Below are 19,196 nucleotides of genomic sequence, written 5' to 3'. Positions count from 1 at the left end.
TTTTGTCATTTATTACGATTGTTATGTTATTTTAAGAAAAATAAAATGTAACATTCTCGGTCCATTCCCCATGCAATGGTATTTATTTACCTTTAAAAATTACGTATCTTGTTTCCCAACTCCCCTCGAATCATGCAACGACCTAAATTTTGGAGGACGCTTGTAAGTTTTCCTCTTTTCGTTCAATATTTAAATATAAAGAATCTTTTTTTAGTTTTTACTTTGTTTTAATTAAATCGGCATGGTTCTTGTGATATTTTAATTTAGCAGTTTTTTAGATGTTAATTATTATGCTAATAATGCTATTCGATGGGATAATTTTAATCCAATCACAATGGCAGAACGGTTAAGACTTCTCAATAGGTTAAAGAGAAAATTAAAAAAACGTAAGGAGCAAGTTTACTAATTCGGGAACGTGTTATAACTATTGAAGTAGATACACCAAATCATTTTCAAGAAAATTTAAAATATATTCGAATTAAGTTGCATTCAAATCAACATCTACTAAAGTAGTTAAAGCCCATCCTCAAACCTAGAGCGTCGATGATCTCTAAGCAAGTAGAGTCAGGGTTGAACCCTAGAGAATCGAGTTGATGATCTCGTGGCTCTTGAAAGCCCAGATTTACTCATAGATGACCTATTTGCGGACGTTCCAACTCTAGCTCGTGATGGCCCAATTGCGAACGTCTCAAGTCTAACAAGTGGTAATGCATCTTCCCTATTGTAGAGTGATAACGCCCGACTCTAGTCCTAAAAGAGATAAACGGTCATTGTAAATATAATTCGGTCTAAGAGTCCGGAGTCGAATTCCACAAGGAGCTAAGGTTTAGCTACAACTATTCACTATCACTAAGAAGACAAGCTCTAACAATTTCTAAGTTATAAATATTAAGATTCTTATGTCTAACTAATTAACTAACAAATTAAAGTAGTAAATTAATAAGTAAAGATACTAAGGATTGGAGACAAGATTGGAAAAGCCTAGAGTTATGATTTCTCCAATTGTCGGAATCCTCCCCGCTACGTCTCCTATAATTTCGCCTAAGTATTCTCTACTGATCATGAGCGCTCGACTTATCGTAATTGTCTCTCGAGCAACTACAATAATGTATTAGTCATATTCTCTCGAATTACGCTAGCTCACACTTTTTCAGCGCTCACTATGATCACGTCAAAGCTTCGTTATCTCTAATCTCACTTTTAAACCCGTCGTATTGATCTCTCATATACCTTGGGAGTGACGTTATTCGACAACAACCTAAATATGCACTCTTCTCAAGCAATGCATAATAAATAGGCAGAGTCAATTGAGAGCTCTTCAATTAACTAAAATAAGCATGTAGTTGAACACTGGTATTCAAAGGCAAAATTATATTGAAATATAGCGGGAGTTCATCCTCCAAAATATTCAACCAAACTCTAGATGATAAATTAACTATTCATAAAAGTATGTGAAAACATAATACAAAAATTCATAACCAATAATGAAAAATTGGAAGAAGAAAGGAAAAAACTCGTGGTTGAAACTTCCTCCTTGTTCCTAGCGTGTTCCCGCCTCCTTATATGTAATATCTCTCCCTTCAAAAGGACGTTTTAGGATGTATTTATATCAATTAGGGTTTGTATGGGACGGCCTTGAGCTCTCCTATTTCGAAAAGGAGAAGTTGAATCGCGTGCCTAGGGTTCGTACAATACGTGACCCCTAGGCACGCTCCCAACTATTATTTTCTTCTTCTTTGTTTCTTTTGTGTGACATGTCCAGTGCCAAAATATCATACTTCACTGGTTTTGATTCACTTCCTAGTCCATTTCACGCCTACCTTTCATACAATGCATCAATTGTGGCACCCCCCGAGCTCTTGCATCTCTGCTCTTTTTGCATCAAATCATCATGTTTTGCCAACTTCCATCCACACTCATTTCTATACACAACAAACACATAGTGAGCATATTTTATGTTCATAAGCATGTAATCCCCTATGATTTACATAAGAAATAACATGCAAACATACTAAAAAACATGCACTTTTTATCATTTATCATAGAGCACAAAAAAGAACCTCTAATTGTTTAATAGTAAATCTTTCCACTAGTATTGCATACTAATTCTTTTTTCATCAATGAAGTATCTACTTACACCTCGGCTGGATCCCTTTGAAATAATAGCACACCCCCGGTGGTAATTAAGGGCGGAGGTAATATGCTACAATACAATGTTATAAGACATGATCTAAAAGACCAAAAAGTGGAATGAACAAACGAGTAATTAGGACTTCCCGTTTTACTGAATACTATTGTGTTACCAAGAATGTTCCGTTTAAGTAGCACTTTAATGAATCATCTTGATTTGAGTAAGTTGAGGTTTATGGACCTAGTTGAGAGCCAAACCAAAAATTCAAGATAAGTACTAAATATATACAAAAATAAAATAATTGTTTGTCATATTATTCTCTATTAAATTTTATGTATTTCATGTTATGATAATAATTGGAAAGTTAAGTACGATATACTGGTATGTTTGAAGAATTTCACATGTTGAGATCTTTGACAAATTATTCAATTTATTACGTCAGATTGATTTCAATAAAATGATATGTATAACTATGTTAGTAGTGTTATTTCATGATACCGCATTGTGGTTAATATGTTAGTAGTGGGTGTGATAAATCCCACAAACTAAAAATATTTGGGCCTCATTTCAACGGCCGGACATTCATGGGCAAAAAATCACGAATAACTTGATTTACAACTGGTAATTGAAAAATAGTTAGTTTTAAACGTAATTATAGGGGATGTTTGGTATGAAGGAAAATGTTTCCATGGAAAAATATTTTTCCAGAAAATATTTCTTGAAAAATGAGTGATTTTATCACCTATTTTTCCTTGTTTAGTTGGTGAGTGAAATTTTTTTTCCGGAAAATATTTTCTAGTGTTTGATTAGAGAGTATAAAATATTTTTAGAAAAATAATTTTTTATGCTACTCTATTCAACCCACATTCTCCAGAATCCCTAAATTTTCTGTACTCTCCCCCCCCCCCCCCCAACTCTATTTTCTTCAAAAATTTAATTTTTCTTTTCAAAATTCACACAAAACCAAATGAACTAATGTGCTACTTTACTTTTTCACATAAAAATAACGTTAAAATTTGATCTCGATAACTAAAAAGAAAATACTTTATTTTGTTGAAAAAGAAAGTATCATTTCTACAACATGAAAAGAAATTACTTATTTTGTTGAATGAAAGAAAATACTTTTCTACATCATGAAGAGAAATTACTCATTTTGTTGAATGAAAGAAAATACTTTTCTACATCATGAAAAAAAAATACTCAGTTTGTTGAAATGAAAGAAAATACTTTTTTATATCATGAAAAGAAAGTACTTGTCTTGTTAAAATGAAATAAAATATTTTTTCTACGTCAGGAAAAGAAAATATTAATTTGTTGAAATGAAAGAAAATACTTTTTTTACATCATGAAAAAAAGTACTCTGTTTGTTGAAATGAAAGAAAATACTTTTTCTACATCAAGAAAAAGAAAGTACTCATTTTGTTGAAAAAAAATATTTTGTCTATTTCAGGAAAAGAAAATACTTATTTTGTTGAAATGAAAGAAAATACTTTTTCTACATCATGGAATAAATTACTCGTTTTGTTGAAATAAAAAAAAATACTTTTACTACATCATGAAATGAATATACTCATTTTTTTAAAATAAAATAAAAATTCTCTATCTACAACATGAAAAGAAAGCACTCTCAATAATAGTTCTATCTAGGGTAGATGGTGGGCAAGGTTGGGGTAGGTGGGAGTAGAGGTTTGGGATGGGTGGGTTGTGGTTGGTGGGGTTGGTGGAAATGAGGAATAAGGTAGAGAAGGTTGCGAAATAATTTTGTAAAATGTTTTTACTTCCTTTGATGGGGAAAATTTTTTCATCCAATTGGAAGAAAATGAGTTCATGAGTAAAATATTTTCTAAAATATTTAAGCCGACCACGCATGGAAAAATTAAAAAATATTTTTCAGGAAAATATTTTTCCTTATACCAAACACACCCATAATCTAGCCATTTTTTTCATACAGATAAAATTTGAACAAAAATACACTTAAAATTTCGGAAAAATTCCGTCATAATACACTGAGTTCGTAAAAATGAGATTTCAACACAATGTGTTAATTTTATAATATACTCAAAGTTTATATGTATTAGTTCCATAACTGAGCATATTACGGTGAAACCTTCCATCTTTCGGCTAGGATATTTTTTTCTAAATTTTGTGGCTATTTTTGCAAACGCTTGCTTACCCGCTATTCATGCCTAAACAAAACAAATGAACGCAAGCTCGATCCAAAATTCCAATTGCATTTAGGTGCGAGATTTTCTCTACCAGATCGCTAAAACTCCTCTGCCCTGCCGCTAATTAGCTGCTCATATTCACCTCTCAAGCAGAAATCAGTATGTGTTTTCTCTATCGAGCTTTGTCTCTATAATCCATTTTTATGTCTCTAGTTAGCAAAAACCCTTATCCCTGCTTTTGCTATTAATTTTATTGGTAAACCACAAATTTTAGTGAATCGGACCATAATCTTGTTATTATTTCCTGTTAGTTTGCTTCCCTTGTGATAATGGCTTGAAATTGCGGTGGTAATTTGAGTTTACGTACTAAGAATCAATTTTCTAAAAATTAAAAAAAGAGTTAATCCCCTAAAGTATCAAGTTTTTGTCAGTTTTCTACTTAAACTATTCGGTGTCCCCAAAACCCCCCTTGAACTATATTGCCCTTCATATTAAAACCCCCTATATTGCCCTTCATATTAAAATCTCGTCTTAGAGAATGCGTCTAGTACACGCTCCTAAGTCCTAATTGTCTAAAAAATGTGCCATGTAGCACTACACGTTACTATTTAACTCAGCCTAAAAACCGCCTAAACTATCATTTTTTTGCCAGTTACTTAAACTATATTATGTCCCCAAACACCCCCCCCCCCCCCGGAACTATATTCCCCTATATATTAAAACCCCGTGTTGGATTTTTAAAGGTACTTCTATTTAACTATATTAATTTACAGCAAAGGGTCTAATATACCCTTTTACTTTCGAAAATGGTCTAAGAATACCCCTCGTTATATTATTGGGTTATCTATACCCCTGCAGTCATACTTTGGGTTCAAATATACCCCTCATTTAAACGGAGGGACACGTGTCATCGTCCTGTTGGTCAATTCTAAATATCTCCTAATCAATTAAAAAAACTTATTACCCATACCCGAAAAATAATTTTTTTTTGTAAAAACTGGAAAAAACTAAATTTGTTTTTACTAAAAACTGAAAAAACGAAAATATTTTTTTTTCCAGTTTTTACAAACAAAACTGCTTTAAAAAAACTGAAAAATATTTTCTAAAACAATATTTTTGTAAAAACTGAAAAAAAGCTGAAAATCAATTTTCTAAAGCAATTATTTTGTAAAAAGTGAAAAAAATTGAATGTTTTTTTTACTAAAAACTGAAAAAAACGAAAATATTTTTTTTACCAATTTTAACAAAAAAACTGCTTTAAAAAAAGCTGAAAAATATTTTCTAAAACAATATTTTTGTAAAAACTGAAAAAACAAATATTTTCTTTTTTTTTTTCCAGTTTTTAGTTAAAAATATTTTAGTTTTTTCCAGTTTTTAATCGCTTTAGAAAATTGATTTTTAGCTTTTTTTTCAGTTTTTACAAAAATATTGTTTTAGAAAATATTTTTCAGTTTTTTTAAAGCAGTTTTTTTTTTTGTAAAAACTGGGAAAAAAAATATTTTCGTTTTTTTCAGTTTTTAGTAAAACAAATTTAGTTTTTTCCAGTTTTTACAAAAAAAAAAATTATTTTTCGGGTATGGGTAATTGGGTCTTTTTAATTAATTAGGAGATATTTAGAATTGACCAACATGACGATGACACGTGTCCCTCCGTTTAAATGAGGGGTATATTTGAACCCAAAGTATGACTGCAGGGGTATAGATAACACAATAGTATAACGAGGGGTATTCTTAGACCATTTTCGAAAGTAAAGGGGTATATTTGGCCCTTTGCCGATTAATTTATGGGTTGTACAAAGTTATTTGTATAGTTTACTTATGATGTATTACTTTCGAATGATTGATTAATTCTAAGAGTTTTGGCCAAAATAATATCTAATGTACTGTGTTAATTTTAGGTTTAATTGTGATTGTGCTTTATGCTAGACTCCAATTGATAAGTCCTTATTTATATTCACTTTGTAGCACAGTTAAAATATAAATAAAGGCATATAGTATTGTATTTCTTAAAAGTCATCTTGTATTACATAAAAAAGATTACACAAAATAAAATTTTGCAAATAAAAAATTAATTGTTCAGTAATTACATTCTCTAATTCCAGATTACATAAAGAAGATTCAAGAGATACAACTTTATCCTTTACAAGGTGTTGAGTTTAATAAGAAGATTTAAATTAGTATTTGTTCAACAATATGTGTAAGACTAAAACAAGAAAGAGAATAAATAATTTCAGAAGAAACAAGAGAGCAACAACAACAACAACATACCCAGTATAGTCCAACAAGTGGGGTCTGGGGAGGGTAGTGTGTACGCAGACCGTACCCCTACCTGGACAGGTAGAGAGGCTGTTTCCGATAGACTCTCGGCTCACGATAAGGTGGAAAAGAAGAAAAGGAAAAAAAGAAGCAGAAGAAAGAGGAGGGAGAAAGATAGACGAGGGAGACAAAAGACGATAAGGAAAAAGAGTAGTATCAGATAGTAAAAAGTAGTATCAAACCCATATGGAGAACGGAAGAAAAAAGGTTAAAAAATGAAGAAGAAGGTGAAAAACAAAGAAAAAAGGTGAAAAAAGAGGAAGAAAGATGGATATAACTGAAATAAGGAGAATATTTATTAAAAATAAATAAATTTGAAAGAGGGTTAGGCTAATAAGCCATTGTTTTTTGTTAGGTGGGCCATTTTGATGGCCTTTTCAGCTATCACGCGCTCTCAAGCGAGTATCTACACATGTTATGCCGGGTCAGCGACGAGGGTATTTTAATACGAGCCACAATATAGTTCAGGGGGGTTTGGGGGACACCGAATAGTTTAAGTAGGAAACTGACAAAAATATGATAGTTTAATTGGGTTTTAGGGTATTAACTCTTAAAAAAATTAATTACAATAACCTTACTTAGTTGGGTTTTAACCTAACGATTATTCCTTAAAAGAGATGAAGAAGCAACACTCCATATTTGGAGAGATGTTAATAGCAGAGTTATTAAAAGTCATCGCTTCGTCTCTTAAAGCGATGAAGCCGAGTGGAGCGAGGGGTCACCAGTTCATGGGCTAGGCAATGTGCTTCGAATATTGCGCGCTTCAAACAATAATGTGCAAAGTGATCCCAACGCAAATAGATCGATAGTTTGGATCTCAACTTTGAAAGTTGGCTTAATATTGACACTATTTTATATTTTAATGTTGAAATTAGTTAGTTTGATTAAAATTTGATTATTGTATTTGTGGTGCTAAATTCGTATATGAATTGTACTTTTTGTTTTTTAATTAAATTGTTCCCTTCACGTTACAGAATCGTGTGCTTCACTTCTCGCTTTTTGTTTCAAGCCCTAAAAACCTTGTCGCTTTTTTGCGCTTTCAAAAACACTGATTAATATAGCCAAATGTATCAACTTATGCATGACAGATTTGCATGATGCGATAAGCTATTTCAATAGCGTCTGGAATTATGAAAATGAGTGTTCTATTGAATGTGCAGTTTTATGGCTATTACCAAAATGTACACCAGGTTGATTATGACGGATAGAGTAGGTTGTGGTTGTATGCTGATGGAAAAGTGGATCACGCCCCCCTGTTTGTGGGCCTTACTCCATTTTCTTGAAAGTAATCAGTTACAAATAGACTATAGTATGGAGAATATTCTCCTTCTTTTGTTTTGGGTGTTTCTTCTTTTTCTCTTTCTTTTTTGCACGAAAATGTTTGAGAACATGAGAAGTGGGGGAAAGGGAAACAATGCTTTCTTTCTTTTTATATCATGCTTTAAAGGTGAAGTAATCCTTGATTCCTTGGGTGATTGAAGTCAGAAAACCATTTTGAATTTGATTTTTGGGCATTCAGTTTCATAGCTTACCTCATAAGGTTTCCTTTCTGTTTTCCTGGTTAGGCAGTTATTGTGGGGTCCATCCCCATAATGAGGAAGAAAAAAAACAGGAGGGGAAATTTGCAAGATGTCAAAATTGGCGGTGGGCACCGAAACACGTTTTTGACCAAAATTGGTTTTGGTTCTCAATTTTCAATTTGCAAATCGCAAGTTGCAGGAAACCAACTTTTGATTGGTTAAGAGTTACGACACTTCTTCCTATAAATAGACGCCTTCAGCTTCTCATTTTGACACACCAATCTCAGAGGAAAAATATATTTGAGAGTTAGATAGAAAGAGTGAGGTTTCACAGACAGGGTATAAGAAAATAGTTTGTGAGAAAAATAGAGAGTGAGCGATATTGTAGTGAGGTGAGAATATCAAAAGAGGGTTATTTCTTTTGAGTGCTGTAGTAGTCTTTGGAGTATTTTACTCAGACCTACAAAGTGTAAAATTCCTTACTATAGTAATATCAGTTGTTCCTCTCGGGGCCGTGGTTTTTTCCCTTATTCAAAAGGGTTTTCCACGTTAAAATTTTTGTGTTCTTGTTGTTCTTTTATTCTTGTTGATTACCGTATCTCGATGCTACGCTATTATTTCGCTTTTATTACCGTGAATATTATTTCTGTAGAGGGTTTATTCCCAACAGTTATACTTCGGGATTGACTCAGTCTTGGTTGCTTTTATGTAGGTGGTTTGAGAACACGATGAGTACATATGAGGCATCAAAGAGAACTTCCTCCCATCTTCAATTGGTTGTGTTGAACAGGTCATTTAATTCGGTGAGAATTCCTGTCTGAGCTTATTTAGGATGTAAGTAAGATGTGTTTAACCTATGAATGATTGGTATGCTTGCTTTTGACTTGGTGAGGGTGAATAAGTGTTTCTTGAGTGTGCAGCAACTAGAAATTTTGGTTCTTACGCAATTTAGAATAGGAGATCTTAGGATTTTTTATTAAGCAATGAGGTGGCAAAGTGGATTCAAGTGTTATGTATATTAAAAACGGGGCTTAGTGTATATAAAAGAAAAGCAGGGAACTCATATTTTTCCTCTTCTACTCTTTTTTTTAGAGATCACTGACTATTACACACTCCTTGTTTGCTATTTCCAAAAGTCAGATCTTTTCTTCTTTAACAGAAAAAGTTGGGTATTTCTCACATCAGTTCTTTGCTTATGATTTTGTTTTTTGATAAGGTAAAGGTTTCATTAATAAGGTACCGAGATGGTACAAAAAGTTACAAAGAACACCCCAAAACAACCATATCCTACAGGCCTCCTAGTAAATCCAGAAACTCTATAATTGTTGTTCCACTGATACACTGCTTTTACACCAATAAAACAAGTTGTGAATACATTTGTTTCTAATTCTAAAAATGTGATCCCTGTGTCCTTCAAAACAAGCCCCGTTGTTTTTAGCTTTTAGTAAGTTTACTACTTTCCTGCTATATCTTTGTGAAGATATGAATTTTATTGGCTTTTACTCTTGGTCTCTTGCTAGGTGTAAATGCAAACGAGAGCTCTACTTCCCACCTGACTCTTTTTTCTTCTCCGGCACTCCTCTCTTTTTGACCATTCTGGTTTTGAAGCTTCTCTTCTTCAGAGAGGAAATTGGAAATGGGGTTTGATGAAATGGAGCCAATTTTTGGGAGAGTAAATGCAGAGTGGTCAGCACCTCACAAAACCCAATTGAAGCCTTTCCTCTTTCATGTTCACGGGTTGCCAAGTGATCCCTCTACTCTTCGTGTCTGTGCCACTGACTTCCATTCAAATACATGGGACTCTTTGAAATCTGCCCAGGAGCTCGAAGATATGAGGGACAGAACTGGTATAGGAGGCTCTTGGTCTGACTTTGTAGATTACCTTATAGCTTCCGTAAAGTCTGAAGATGTGAAGCTTGTTATGGATGGACAGTCAAAATTTGGAGGTGCTGCACATGCAAAATTGGTTGCTCAAAAAGCAAAGGGGATGCCAAGAATCGCTATATCACTTAGTAAACTTGTGGATACTGCAGCAACTGAGGCAATGTCAAATCTTTCTTTGGAGCTCTACAAAACATTTACAAATGTACATAATTTGCTTAAAGCTGAACAAAAACGATGCTTTGAGTTGACAAATGGTTTGTCAGAAGAAAAGCAGGAAAAGAATGAAACTGGCCAGTACTCAAAAAGACAGAAATTGCAAAAGATTACTGAGAAAACAGCCCCAGATTCTGCAACCACCAGTAGCTCACTGGAGTCTCCAGATAAGCAAGCAGCACAACTTCCTTCTACAAAGGTGACTAACCGTGTGGTACCAGCACATCGTAGGGCCAGAGTCCGAGGTGTTCTTTTGCATGATACTGAAGATGAGACACAAGATTAGGAAACACTGTCATTTATCTGCGATTGATGTGAAGCAATTTACGCATCTGCTCTTTTTCTGTAAAATATACAGCTGTATGATCGAAAATATGGCAGATCTAGGGAAGACAAGGTGTATTATGTTAAAGTCGAGATTTCTTTTAGATGGGAGTTGTTAGGCTCAAAGAGAAACATTTAAGTCAATGTGCAAAGCAGTCTTTGTTTGTTGCCTGGTGAAACAGTTCTATATTTCCAGGTTAGGCATTGTATTGATCTTAGGTTACTCCTTGTATGGAGCTTTTAACTTCTGATGAAGCGGATTTCAGTATGTTGATGTTAGAGTGGGTGTTAAGAGTCCCACATTCGTTGAGGAATGAATTGTTAGTCTTGGACAATCCTCCCGTCTTGATCTAGCTTTTGGGATTGAGTTAGGCCCAAGTTTCATATCTTCACATGGTATCAAAGCCAGACCCATCCTTATTCTCCCAATTCAGTAGTAAAACAAATTCTGGTTCAGGTATCTAATATATGAACTGCAGATTCTGCTACTGGATTCTACAATAACTCCGTCAAGGTATTATTTCCTTTCTATACCATTGTAAATTTTCAGTTAAAACGACCTTGTCTTTAGGAATGTGAAAGCTATCCAGAAAAAAATGAAAAGAGAAGTAAAAAGCTATCCAGAAGAATTTGGAATGAAAATGGATAAAAAGAATGGCCTTTGTCCACCCAAAAGCTCAAAGCCCATCTCCCATGCAAAAAAAGAAGTGATGAAACTAGTGACAAAAGAGAATGTTCTGAACATGTGGGAGCAACACACGTTAATTAACTAGTGTTACAATGTCCCGAATTGGTTGAGGAAATGTGTTGTCCTATATAATCATGGGTCATTGTAACCTCAAGAGCTAATTCTGGAGTGGAGTTGGACCAAAGGTTTATTTTCTTAACAAATAGACTCTTGCATCTTATCTTTGTCAGATTATATAACTGAATGAACCTCTATTATGTTAGATTTTTACAGTTGGAGCTAACACCTAACTTCTGCAAATGTGATTAGATCAAAAGTTGAATTTCTTGCACCTAAGACTGCGAAATAGTGATTAATAAAGTGGGTTGAGAACCATGGGGTCTCAGGTTGAAATTCCAGTGGAGGCAAAAATAGTAGGTGATTTCGTCTCATTTGTCCATGCCTTGATGGATAGAGTTACCTTGTACCTGTGTTGGCAGGAGATGCATGTACCCCTTAAATTTAATCGAGGTGTGCGCAAGCTGGCATGGACACAAAAAAGTGGAGTTTCCTGATCTTTGGTGCCTAATATTAGCTGGTTTTTGCCATGGAAGTCTGTCTTACTAGTATTACCTAGAACTTCAGTAGTAATGTTAGGAAAAGAAAACATGTATTTGAACTTTTTGGTAGTTTCAAACTTTCAAGCAAAAGCTAGATAATCAGGAGAGAAATTGACATTTCACAGCCCCTCTCTTATGTATGAGAAGAGTATGTGTAATCTACTTCAACCAGAGTTTAGGGACTCCCTTTTTGTTAGTTTTAACAATGACATGCTACACTAATCTATCGTTCCCAATACATTTCCGAGCCCTGAATATCGTTCAAGCTCAAAGTTTATATCATTTATTAACTTTCTTTTTAATGGTGGTGCTCGGACCAATTTACGAGCACCTTGACTATTCCACTAGGTACTTGTCATCTTCCACTTTCCAAGAGTAGTTTTTCCTATATCTTTTGCTTCAGTTTTCTTATTATCCTGCTGTTATTAGTACTATTGTCTTATTGATTCTGTTTCATGGTTTATACACTATTATTTTCTTTTTAACAAATTATGTGACTACGCTTCTCCTGAGCCGAGGATCTTCCGGAAACAGTCTATCTACCTTCATAAGGTAGGAGTAAGGATACGTATGCACTACCCTCCCTATACCCCACTTGTGGAATTATACTGAGTTTGTTGTTCTTTTGCAAAGTATTACGAATATAATAGAGTTTGAACTATTTTTGAACTAGTAAAATGTTCAAAAATAGATTTTTGTTTTTTAGTTTTCTAGAAAACTTAAGGGACATTTTTGAAAAACTTGTTTGGTCTTCAAACCAAACAAAATTTGAACTTTTGGAGAGAAACTGTCAAATCCAACCGGACACTTTAATCTTGCGGACATATAATTATGTGTTGGTAATTAAAAATTCTATAAAATCGTAAAACACCTTTAGTTTTTGGGAGAGGGATAATGTAACCCCTTTATTTACATTGGGATAGAACCTCTCTTGCATTATTAAAATAGATAGAGGAACAAGCCGGGAGTTAAAACTTAAAATATTTTGAGGGATTTACCTTTATACAATTTTATTTTATTTTTGAAAATATTTGAAATTGAAAAAAAAAAGTGTATTAGGCTTTGAATATCTACACGGCAAATATATATTGGTAGAGTTAGGCTTCAAACCTAATTTAGTTACCAGATTACAATTCAATTCAAATCAATCTTAATCCAATTAATAAGTCAATTCAATTTCAGTCCCCATTATAGTTGAGATTAATTTAATTCAGAAAACTTATTTTGGTTTGATTCAATCCGCATACTTACTTCAATTCAATCTAAATTTTAATTGTCCAATTTTTTGATAGATATATGGGAATTGGGATAGTGTCTTTGTTTTTTTTTTAAAAAAAAAATCAAAAAAGAATAGGACTTAGACTTTGTAAAGGAAAGGAAACTTGATGACTAGCTGGCAAATGATAGGGACCTTGATTATTTTGTTTTTAATGTAAAAGAAAAATAGTGAGTGACAAAGATACTGATCCAAACAAATCATTTTAACTACTCTAAGAAGCTGCCATATGGCATTGTTCTTCAATCTAAGGTCGACTATTACATTTTAATTACATTTCCGATTCAATTTATTGTTTCATTCATAGGCTTTTATGTAAAGTTAACTATGTTCAAAATAGAAAATCAGAAAAACAGAACTTAGAACAGAAATGTAAAATATTTCGAGCCCACTAATTTTTGTATGTCCTTAAGGAATTTAATTCATTCGTTGTTGTCCAAGGTATTTGGATTAATTTCTCTAAGGATGAAACGAAAACTATTATGTAATAGCGGCATTACAAATTATAGACTTTCAGCGAATTCAAATAGCCGAGTAAATCACACAATGCAGGCTCTTTTTAATTTTAAAAATATGCAAAAACTTTTGAAATTTCTGTTGTAAATAATCTGAAACGATGCCTTTGTATTTACATGAAATGAAAGGTGAGATGAGAGGTATAATCCAAAATGTGCATCTTCTATTTCTCATTCACGCCTTTTAAAAAGCCTAACACTTTAAAGTTATGTGATTATTATTATTGTTCTGTATTGCTGTAATAAACAATTAAACTTTCTGAAATATATAAATAAAATAGAAAGTTAATAATACTTGTTTACGAAATAAATTCTGGAAAAACAGTATAGGAATAAATCGAGCCCACTGAATACACAGTGTGTCCTTAAGGAAATTATTCTCCTCAAGTACCCGAGGTGTTGGAATATATCCTCCCAGGATAGAACGATTTAACTCACCGGAGTGTTGGTGCCAAAACGCCGGTGAACAGCGAGCCAGTCGAAGGCCGTAAAACACACTTAATTTTTGTGCAGAAGAAGAAGAAGAAGCAGCTCAGAAAATTTCGTAAGGAAAGATTCTAGGATTCAAACTCTATTTATAGAGTTGCTGGCATTGTTTCTGAAAAGGTTTGCAACCTTTCAGAAACAACCATGGCTGTTGGAACAGGGTTGTTTGAAATATTACGGGAAAATGGATTTAAAATAATCCGGAAAAGAAAATGGGCCTGACCGGACCGGGTCGCGGGTCATAGGTTATTCCGGATTGAATTTTTCGTTATTTATTTAATTAATTAATTAAATAATTGAAAGGAATTTTGTCCAAAAAGATTAATCAATCAATCATTGACGAAATCCAAATCCGAATCTGAAGCCGAAACCGAAGCCGAGCCGAGCGAGCGACGACGACTACGGCGCGAGGCTTGCCTTCTTCTTAACTCTTTAAGAGCTAGAAGAAGAGCAATTATATATATACCCATCAAAAGCCTTTTCTTCCTCCAATATGGGACAATGTCCTTTTGCCAAGGAGTGAAACTCAAATATTTTATTTTCCCTCCATTTCTCATTCACCCTCTTTAAGCTACACAAGCTTAAAATCCCAACAATCCCCCACATGAATGGGAAATGACTATAAAATAAAGGAATGCACGGATGCGTGTGTGTTTTACATGCAAGAATTAATTGCATCTGGATAAGTAGGTTTCCCTTTGAACTTTCCGTAGTGAACTTATATCGGATATACTCGGTCAATCGGTAGATTTGATATCTTTGAACCGTCGAGCTTTGTTGTATACCTAGGCAACATAAGTCACACAATCAATCCTTAACCATCTATGGTTCTCACGGTTGTGTTCGTTTCAGCCATGAACACCGCCTAGTTTCATGAGTGCTTAGATAATGGGCCTTTACTTTCATTCCCCTTGAAGCGGCTTACACTTCACACTCACATAGGTGATTTCTAAACGTGTAATCCTATAGACACACTATCTGGTCATATCCTGCCAGACTTAGCAAATCATTAAAAAACCTTTAAGCTTTGTTGACTCATCAAAAAGCCTTAATGCTTTACCTCAATTTCTGAACATTGTCTTCATCACGAGAATGGATTGAGTTATTTGACAATGTTGAACTGTCATTCATAACTTTGTTTGATCTTTTTGAACCTAGCTCGTGGGATCTCCAGTCTGCTAAGTAGAGTTACCGCCATGATGACTTGTCCTAGACCTTAACTCCATTCCCTTTGATGATCTTTTAACTGCCTCTCTAGATAGGTCTTTTGTAAGTGGATCCGACACATTATCTCTTGACTTTACGTAGTCAATTGTGATAACACCACTAGAGAGTAGTTGTCTAACGGTATTGTATCTCCGTCGTATATGACGAGATTTTTCGTTATACATAACGCTCCCTGCCCTGCCTATTGCCGTTTGACTACCACAATGTATACAAATAGGTGCCAAAGGTTTGGGCCAAAATGGAATATCTTCCAAGAAATTTCGGAGCCATTCAGCTTTTTCACCGGCCTTATCTAAAGCTATGAATTCAGATTCCATTGTAGAACGGGCGATGCATGTTTGTTTGGATGATTTCCAAGACACTGCTCCACCCCCAATTGTGAAAACATATACACTCGTGGATTTAACTTCAGATGATCTAGTGATCCAATTTGCATCATTATATCCCTCGATCACGGAGGGATATTTGTTATAATGCAAAGCGTAATTTTGGTTATCTTTGAGATACCCCAATACTCGTTTCATTGCCATCCAATATATGTGATTGGGATTACTTGTAAACCGACTCAGTTTACTAATAGCACATACTATATCTGGTCGCGTACAATTCATGATATACATCAAACTTTCCAATACTCTTGCATAGTCCAGTTGTGAGTCACTTTCACCTTCATTCTTTTGAAGTGCATAACTCACGTCAATTGGAGTCTTGGCAATTTTGAAATCCAAATACTTGAACTTGTCAATTACCTTTTCAATGTAGTGAGACTGTGATAATGCTAGACCTTGTGGAGTCTTGTGAATTCTGATTCCTAAGATCACATCAGCAACTCCTAAGTCTTTCATATCGAATTTGCTAGCCAACATGTGCTTAGTAGCATTTATATCTGCCGTGTTTTTGCTCATTATCAACATGTTATCAACATATAAACAAGCAATGACTTCATGACCTGGAGTGTTTTTAATGTAAATACATTTGTCGCACTCGTTGATTTTAAACCCACTTGCCAACATTGTTTGGTCAAATTTGGCATGCCATTGTTTGGGTGCTTGTTTAAGTCCATAAAGCGACTTAACAAGTTTGCACACTTTCTTTTCTTTACTAGGAACCACAAAACCCTCAGGTTGTTCCATGTAAATCTCTTCCTCTAATTCTCCATTTAAGAAAGCTGTTTTAACATCCATTTGATGGATTTCAAGACCATACACGGCCGCTAGTGCTACTAACACCCTAATAGATATTATCCTCATTACTGGCGAGTAAGTGTCAAAGTAATCAAGGCCTTCCTTTTGTCTATAACCTTTGACAACAAGTCTTGTCTTATATTTGTCAATAGTGCCATCAGCTTTCACTTTCCGTTTAAAGATCCATTTCGAACCTAAAGGCTTATTTCCTGGAGGAAGATCTACCAATTCCCATGTATGGTTATCCAAAATTGATTGAATCTCACTATTGACTGCCTCTTTCCAAAACGCTGAATCAGAAGATGACATAGCTGCTTTAAAAGTTTGAGGCTCATTTTCAAGCAAGAATGTCACAAAATCTGGTCCAAAGGAAGTAGATGTTCTTTGACGTTTGCTACGCCTTGGATCTTCTATACTTGGAGTATTTTCCTTTGGTTCTTCCCGAGGTCGTTTAGGTCTTTCACTTAACGACTCATATTCAGTTTTATACAGATAGATGCTTTCAAAGAATTCAGCATTATCTGATTCCATTACTGTCGTGAATTTTGGGATTATCGTATTTATGAACCAAAAACCGACATGCTTTACTGTTTGTAGCATATCCAATAAAAACGCAATCAACAGTTTTTGGTCCGATTTTAATCCTTTTAGGTAAAGGAACTTGTACATTTGCTAGACACCCCCACACTTTGAAATATTTCAAGTTGGGTTTTCTTCCTTTCCATTTTTCATATGGAATAGATTGTGTTTTGATGTGGGGTACTCTGTTAAGTATTCGGTTAGCTGTAAGGATAGCTTCGCCCCACAAACTCTGCGGTAATCCGGAACTTATTAATAAAGAATTTATCATTTCCTTTAAGGTCTGATTTTTTCTTTCTGCAATTCCATTGGATTGAGGTGTGTAAGGTGCAGTAGTTTGATGGATAATTCCATATTCCAAACATATTTCTGCAAATGAAAATTCATATTCTCCACCTCTATCACTTCTAATCATTTTGATATTTTTATTCAATTGATTCTCCACTTCATTCTTGTATTGATTAAATGATTCAATTGCTTCATCCTTACTATTAAGCAAATAAACATAACAATATCGAGTGCAATCGTCAATAAAAATAATAAAATACTTTTTTTCACCTCGTGATGGTGTCGACTTCATATCACAAATGTCAGTATGAATTAAGTCTAAATGATCAAAATTCTTTTCAATAGACTTATAAGGATGTTTTACAAACTTAGACTCAACACATATTTGACATTTTAATTTATTACACTCGAATTTAGGCAATACTTATAAATTAATTAACTTTCGCAAGGTTTTGTAATTGACATGTCCTAAACGAATATGCCATAAATCATTTGACTCCAATAAATAAGAAGAAGCTAAAATTTTATTTGTACTGTCAACAACCATTACATTTAGTTTGAAGAGGCCATCTGTGAGGTAGCCCTTTCCAACATACATTTCATTCTTGCTTACAACAACTTTATCAGAAATAAATACACATTTGAATCCATTCTTAACAAGCAAAGAAGTAGAAACTAAATTCTTCCTAATAGTAGGAACATGAAGAACGTTGTTGAGCGTTAACACCTTGCCGGAAGTCATCTTCAGGAATATCTTCCCATAACCTTCAATCTTGGCTGTTGCAGTATTTCTCATGGAAAGCTCTTCTTCGGGACCAGCAGTAGAGTAAGTTACAAATGCTTCCTTGACAGCACAAACATGTCGAGTGGCTCCAGAGTCAATCCACCACTCCTTCGGATTTTCAACTAAGTTGCATTCTGAAAGCATTGCACACAGATCATCAATGTCATCATTCTTCTCCACTATGTTGGCATGTCCCTTCTTCTTATACTTTTTCGGGAGACAACAACCAGGGGCTTTGTGACCGGTTTTTTCATAATTGTAGCAGCTGCCCTTGAATTTCTTTTTGTTCTGCTCCTTAGTCTGTCCAGAAGACCTCTTTCTCTTCTTACTTTTTGGAGCAGTCTCCTCAACGATATTAGCTCCCATGATCGTTGAATTTCTACGAGATTTCTTCTCGGCTGTTTTGTTGTCTTCCTCAATCTTGAGACGAATCACAAGATCTCCAACTTCATTTCTTTGCGCTTGTGCTTAAGATAGTTCTTGAAATCTCTCCACGAATGAGGCAATTTTTCAATCATTACAACCACTTGAAATGCTTCATTCACGACCATACCTTCAGCAATAAGGTCATGAAAAATAAGTTGAAACTCCTGAACTTGGGTTCCAACAGTTTTGCTGTCTATCATTTTATAGTCTAGAAACTTGGCAACCACGAACTTCTTCAAGCATGCATCTTCAGTTTTGTACTTCTTCTCAAGTGCGTCCCATAATTCTTTCGAAGTATTCATCGCACTGTACACATTGTACAAGTCATCCTCTAAAGCGCTTAAGATATAGCCATTGCAAAGAAAATCTGCCTGCTTCCACGCCTCAACAATTATAAATTTTTCGTTGTCCGGCATGTCCGCAGCAGGCACAGGAGGTTCTTCACTAGTGAATTTCTGCATACCAAGTGTGGTAAACCAGAAGAACACCCTTTGCTTCCATCATTTGAAGTTGGCTCCGAAAAATTTCCCCGGTTTCTCTACCGGTGGAACAACAGTCCGGCTTGACGAGGCTATCGTCGTTGCCGCAACAG

At 34.5% G+C, this 19,196-nt stretch overlaps 1 protein-coding gene across 6 annotated transcripts; it reads left to right on the top strand.

Moving 5' to 3' along the window:
• The first annotated feature begins 4,259 nt into the window (after positions 1-4,259).
• Positions 4,260-10,887, top strand: LOC104109604 (uncharacterized). 6 transcript variants are annotated; one of them, XM_009618949.4, is made up of 3 exons: positions 4,260-4,455; positions 8,844-8,934; positions 9,652-10,887. In XM_009618949.4, exon 3 carries the CDS (start codon positions 9,768-9,770, stop codon positions 10,512-10,514), a length of 747 nt encoding a protein of 248 aa, XP_009617244.1. In that variant the 5' UTR covers positions 4,260-4,455; positions 8,844-8,934; positions 9,652-9,767; the 3' UTR covers positions 10,515-10,887. The 6 variants fall into 6 exon arrangements, with proteins under 6 accessions (XP_009617244.1, XP_009617245.1, XP_070038298.1 ...); XM_009618950.4 differs by having other exon boundaries at positions 4,298-4,455; positions 8,844-8,965; XM_070182195.1 differs by lacking the exon at positions 4,260-4,455 and adding an exon at positions 8,394-8,523.
• Positions 10,888-19,196: the final 8,309 nt, after the last annotated feature.

This window comes from Nicotiana tomentosiformis, chromosome 8 (assembly GCF_000390325.3).
Source record: "Nicotiana tomentosiformis chromosome 8, ASM39032v3, whole genome shotgun sequence".
Lineage (NCBI taxonomy): Eukaryota > Viridiplantae > Streptophyta > Magnoliopsida > Solanales > Solanaceae > Nicotiana > Nicotiana tomentosiformis.
The sequence above is the reverse complement of the archived record's forward strand: the minus strand, read 5'-3'. Positions and strand labels throughout refer to the sequence as shown.